This window comes from Panthera leo, chromosome A1, assembly GCF_018350215.1.
Source record: "Panthera leo isolate Ple1 chromosome A1, P.leo_Ple1_pat1.1, whole genome shotgun sequence".
Classification (NCBI taxonomy): Eukaryota; Metazoa; Chordata; class Mammalia; order Carnivora; family Felidae; genus Panthera; species Panthera leo.
The window spans coordinates 137,867,003-137,871,801 of NC_056679.1; the positions used below are offsets into that span (position 1 = coordinate 137,867,003).

Sequence of the window (4,799 nt, forward strand, 5' to 3'; positions counted from 1 at the left end):
CAATTCCCTCCCGACTGAGCTTCGGTCATTTGTCTCCAGGCTCTACGGGGGCGTTTGATGAGCAGAGAAACAAGGCGAAGGGGAGAAAAGCGTCGGGTTAATGAGTTGTAGCAAATCCACACTTTGTAGTTGGGAGGAGGAGAGCTGGTGGCCAATGTTTGTCCAACCGGTTTATTTTTCGAGACCCAGCCTATTGAGGAAGGCTTGTTCAAGCAAGCTTCGTCCTTACAAACACACAAACATCCTTCTGTTTGCCTTCAAAGAAAAGAGGACCAGAGCTGGATTTGCATGCGAATGAGGAGCCCCGGGAGGAGACGTCCTTGCCCATCAAAGGCCTCCGTAGCCCGGCAGCTCCGCGGCCTTTGTTCCAGCACCTGCTCGTCCACTCAGCCAACCGGGCGAGCCTCGCGTTCCCGGCCGCCCGGTAGTCCGCCACCGCTCACTCCCTGCCCGGCTCGCCGCCTTCGCTCCCCACTATCTCGTCCGTCTCCGGGCCAGCAACACCTACCGTGGAAGCCCAAACCCGGAAGGTGATGAAGCAAAACGCGACAGTGAGCAGGCCGGTTGAGCTTACTTTTTCTTAGGGTTCAGGGGCGCACCACAGGCTTGCGGTCTCTCTAGCTGGCTTGGGTGATGCGGGACCCCACCTCCAGACGCCAAAGGAGGCCAGCGCTGAATTGCACAGTGCCTTGTTACCATTCTCTTAAAAGCGCGGACAACCTGGGGGCGGGGGAGGGGTAGAGTCCGTCCTGGCACTTTTTAGAGTTGCGGGAATTTGAACAGAGAGAAGGAGTAGCTGGGATTCCCCGCTGTTCGGGACATCCAAGTATCATGCAAATAATAGTAATACCCATGGCCCCGTTCTTTCACTCTCTCCTCCAAATGACTTTCAGCTCTAAGTTTCAGATCTGTGACTTACAGAAGGCTGCGAGGCATGCGAGCGGTGCCTGGGCCGTCTGGGTTCCGCCTGCTAACTCGTCTCCACCCCGGGCAGCTGTGGCATCTGGACGTTCTCGGTTCCAAAGTCCTCTCTCTTAGCCGTGCTAGGGCAAACGTAACTTTTGTATATAAGATTTTGATCTAACAATATTTCAGTTTGTATCTATATACTTAGTAGTAAACTATGAGGGTATGTTTAAACTCTTAATCTATTCCAAATATTTGATAGGAAAAAAACCCAGAACTTAATTTTTGAGGCTGTGAGAGTCCATTTTTTCCCCTCCCTAAAAGGGGACAAGAGGACAGGGCATCAAGAGTGAATGTCACTGCAAAAATATTGGCCTATAAGTCAGTCTTCGTTAACTTGATTGGTTAGTTGTGCAGATCTTCAGGTATATACCTGTCCAGATTTTTTGAAAAATACCTTAATAAACATATTCAACCTCCTCTGCAACTCACTAATATTATTTAAATTACATATTACATATGCTTTACTTTTATTTGGAGCCTACGATAACATCTATAGTCATCAAAACTAGAGACTCACGTTTTTTCAAAGAACTAGAAATTGCCTGCAACACGTAGTTATTGAAAACACTTAAAGTTTGAAAAAAGATAGCCTAAGTCATGAAAATTGTATAAATACCTCAATAAACACCTGATACATTTTCATTTTTATTCTTAGTGTGTACTACCCTAAAATTGAAGATTTCTCTTACATACCTTAAGTTACACATTTAAATTAGAATTTCAATGTTAAGTTTGCCTTTTAGAATAAAAATTTCCTTATTCAATTCCTGAAATCCCTTCTGTCAGGAGAGTGGTGGTTTTAAACCCTAGAGCTTTCAAATACAATTTATTTTATATGTGTAAATATTCAGGACTTCAAAGCTACTTAAGTGTTGATCATCTCTAAAAATTTTAAACTAAAAGTTACCTATTTGCTTGTGTTGCTTTCATTACAATATAATGTGTTGCAGAGCTTTTACAGATATATGCAATATTGTGCTCAAAAGCAAGTGGAAATCAAATGAAGTGGGAAACTGACAAATAAAGTTCCATAAAATTATCTGAGGGTAACTGTGGCATTAATTTTAAATAGCCTCAATGCTCTTCAAAATGGGATGGAATGAGATTTGAAAATGTATACCAAAGTAACTTCTTCAACTTGTAATCATTTAGAAGTAGTTTCTGGTTTCTTGCAATAGCTTTGACCTAGGAAGTATAACTGAAAAATCATGGCATGATGCTTTTGTTAAATTCTCTTTGAAAATAAAATGTCCTATTCTATATTGGGTTCCTACACAACTCCCATAGAAATTTCCTTAACAAAAGAGAAAATAAACTAAGCAGGGGACGACTGAAGCCAACTTTTTGGTGGATTTTCTTTGAAAATTAAGCATTTTATTTCTGAAAAAGTGTAAAAATCTTACATTAGAATAGTACAATAATAATTGCCAGTAAAATTTACAATACTCCTTGTAAAGAATACGCAGTAAGTACAAAATAAAAAATCCGCATGTCTATTATGATACAAAACACAGGTTAAAATAAGAAATGATAATTTTGACTTTTTTTCCTTGTGTAAACATGTTAATCATTTTTTCCTTTTCATGAAAAAGTACACCAGACAAGTGTCCTCAAATAAAAACTATTGCTTCGCTGGCACTCTTCAGGACCTTTACTGTTTGTGTATCATTCTTTTGAACATTACTGATATTTTTAACGCCTGGACCTGAGAATCTCTAGACCTCAAAAAGGCTTAGATTTTTTAGAGAAACGTTTCCCACAAGTCAAGGAAGCCCCTTGTGCCTAGGCCAAGGGAGTGCCCCCACCAGTACCCTCTTCCTCCGCACCCCGGGTCGGGGCCTGCAGCATAGGGCGACTTTGCATAAATAGAGGGACCCGCAGAGCCAAAAAGCGCGTCCCCGCTGCTGCCAAACTCAGTCTTGTCTGAGAGTCCCAAGCGGCGAAAATGGGGGCGCGAGGTCGGGAGGGGCCGCGCCGGGAGAAGTGTACCAAACGCCAAACCAGCAAGATGAAAGAAAAAAAAAAAAAAAAAAAAAAAAAGAGCCGGGATTCCTACCTTCTCTTTCCCAAGCGCGCTAACATAGCGTTATTAACAATTTGAAATCCTAGCAGTAAAGTTCTCGACACTGGACAGGGCAGTCCCTTGGTGCAGAGTCCCCAGCGCGGCGGACGAGGAGACCGAGGAGGCGGCGGCGGCCGCGGCGGCCACGAGGGAGCGGGTGAGCGCGGCGGCCGGGCCTACGGCCGCCTGAGCCGCGCAGCCGCCGCCGCCGCCGCCGCCGCCGGATCCCGGCGCGGGCGCGGACGGGGTCCCCGCAGAGGGTGAAGGCGAGGCCTGCACGGCGACGGCTGCTTGCGCAGCGGCGGCGGCGGCGGCGGCCGGGCCCAGGCTGCCTCCGATGATGCTCTCGATGGAGAAGGGCGAGCGCGCCAGCGCCGAGGCGCCCGGGCCGCCGGCCTTGGCAGCCGAGGCCTGCAGGGGGGCGGGCAGGGCGGCGCCGAGCGGGTGCGGCCGGTAGCCGAAGGCGGTCCGGGCCAGCTCCGCGGCCGCGCCGTGCGGCGGCGGGGGCGGCGGGGGCGAGTGCGGGTGGAAGGCGGCGGCGGCGGCGGCGGCCGCGGCGGCGGCGAAGAGGGCCGAGGGCGGCGCGTAGGGCGGCAGCTGCAGGCCGTAGCCGCAGCCGTAGGGGCCGTAGCCGTAGGCGTGCGGGGGCGGCGGGGGCGCGGGCGGGAAGAGCGCCGCGGCCGCCGCGGGGTCGCCCGCGCCCGCCGCGCCCCCTGCGCTGCGCAGCAGCAGCGACTCGGCGGCCGCGGCGTTGGGCGGGAGCAGCGGCTGCCGCTTGAAGCGCTTCCTCCGGCGCAGGAAGCTGCCGTTGTCGAACATGTCGGCGGACTCGGGGTCCAGCGTCCAGTAGTTGCCTTTGCCGGGGTTGCCGGGCTCGCGGGGGATCTTGACGAAGCAGTCGTTGAGCGAGAGGTTGTGGCGGATGCTGTTCTGCCAGGCGGGGAACTTCTCCCGGTAGTAGGGGAAGCGGCCGCTGATGAACTCGCAGATCTCGCTCAGCGTCAGCCGCTTCTTGGGGCTCTGCAGGATGGCCATGGTGATGAGCGCGATGTACGAGTAGGGCGGCTTCACCAGGGGGTTCTTGGCGCCGCCGCCCGCGGTCCCGCCGCCGCCGCCGCCGCCCGCGCCCGAGCCCGCGCCGCCGCCCCCGCCGGCCCCGGCCCCCGCCACTGGGGCTGGGCCCGGGGGCGCCGGGGAGGCCACTGAGCGCGGGGCCAGCAGGATGTCATCGTCGTCGTCGTCCTCCTCCTCCAGGTCCTCCAGCTCGTCCTCTCCGGCGTAGGAGCGCCGCCGCCGCCGCCGCTGCGCGGGGACCGCCAGGCGGGACACGCCGCCGCTGCCCTCGTCGTCGTCCTCTTCCTCGTCGTCTTCGTCCTCGCCCTCCCCTACCACGTCGATGTCTGTCTCCTCCGCGAGGCCGGAGGCATCGGACATCTCCGTGCTCAGGGTCATAGCTGTAGCGCGGCAGCGGCGAGGCGGCGCATAGGGGCGCCGGGCTCCGGGCTCCCGCCGCGCCCCAGCCCGGGTCCCGGGCGGCGGGCCCGGCACGGGGGCGCCACGCTGGGGGCGCCGCCGCCGCTGGAGCTGCGCGGGAGCTGCCGGGCTGCGGCAGAGGCTTTTTGCGCCGCGACTTTGTAACTCCTGCGCCGCCGCGAGAGCCTCAAGGTCTCTGCACTCGATGGACTCCGCGCGCACCGGTCCCAGGCGGGGGGACTTGACCTTCCCCTTGCGGAGCGGGGCCTCGCACGATCAGTGAGGAGGGGGTGGC

General features: G+C 54.8%; 1 protein-coding gene across 2 annotated transcripts in view; it reads right to left on the reverse strand.

Annotated features, from left to right (window-relative positions):
* FOXD1 (forkhead box D1) overlaps positions 1 to 4,483 on the reverse strand; it is a 77,331-nt gene extending 72,848 nt beyond the window's left edge. The window contains exons 1-3 of one of the 2 annotated variants that reach the window (XM_042906566.1): positions 3,026 to 4,483; positions 920 to 1,043; positions 68 to 504 (exon numbers count right to left, since the gene is read on the reverse strand). In XM_042906566.1, coding sequence (XP_042762500.1) covers positions 3,059 to 4,483 — 1,425 coding nt within the window. In that variant the 3' untranslated portion in view covers positions 68 to 504; positions 920 to 1,043; positions 3,026 to 3,058. Of the gene's footprint in view, positions 1 to 67; positions 505 to 919; positions 1,044 to 3,025 lie in introns of those variants that run through there. The other variant, XM_042906559.1, reaches the window with a different exon arrangement.
* Positions 4,484 to 4,799: the final 316 nt, after the last annotated feature.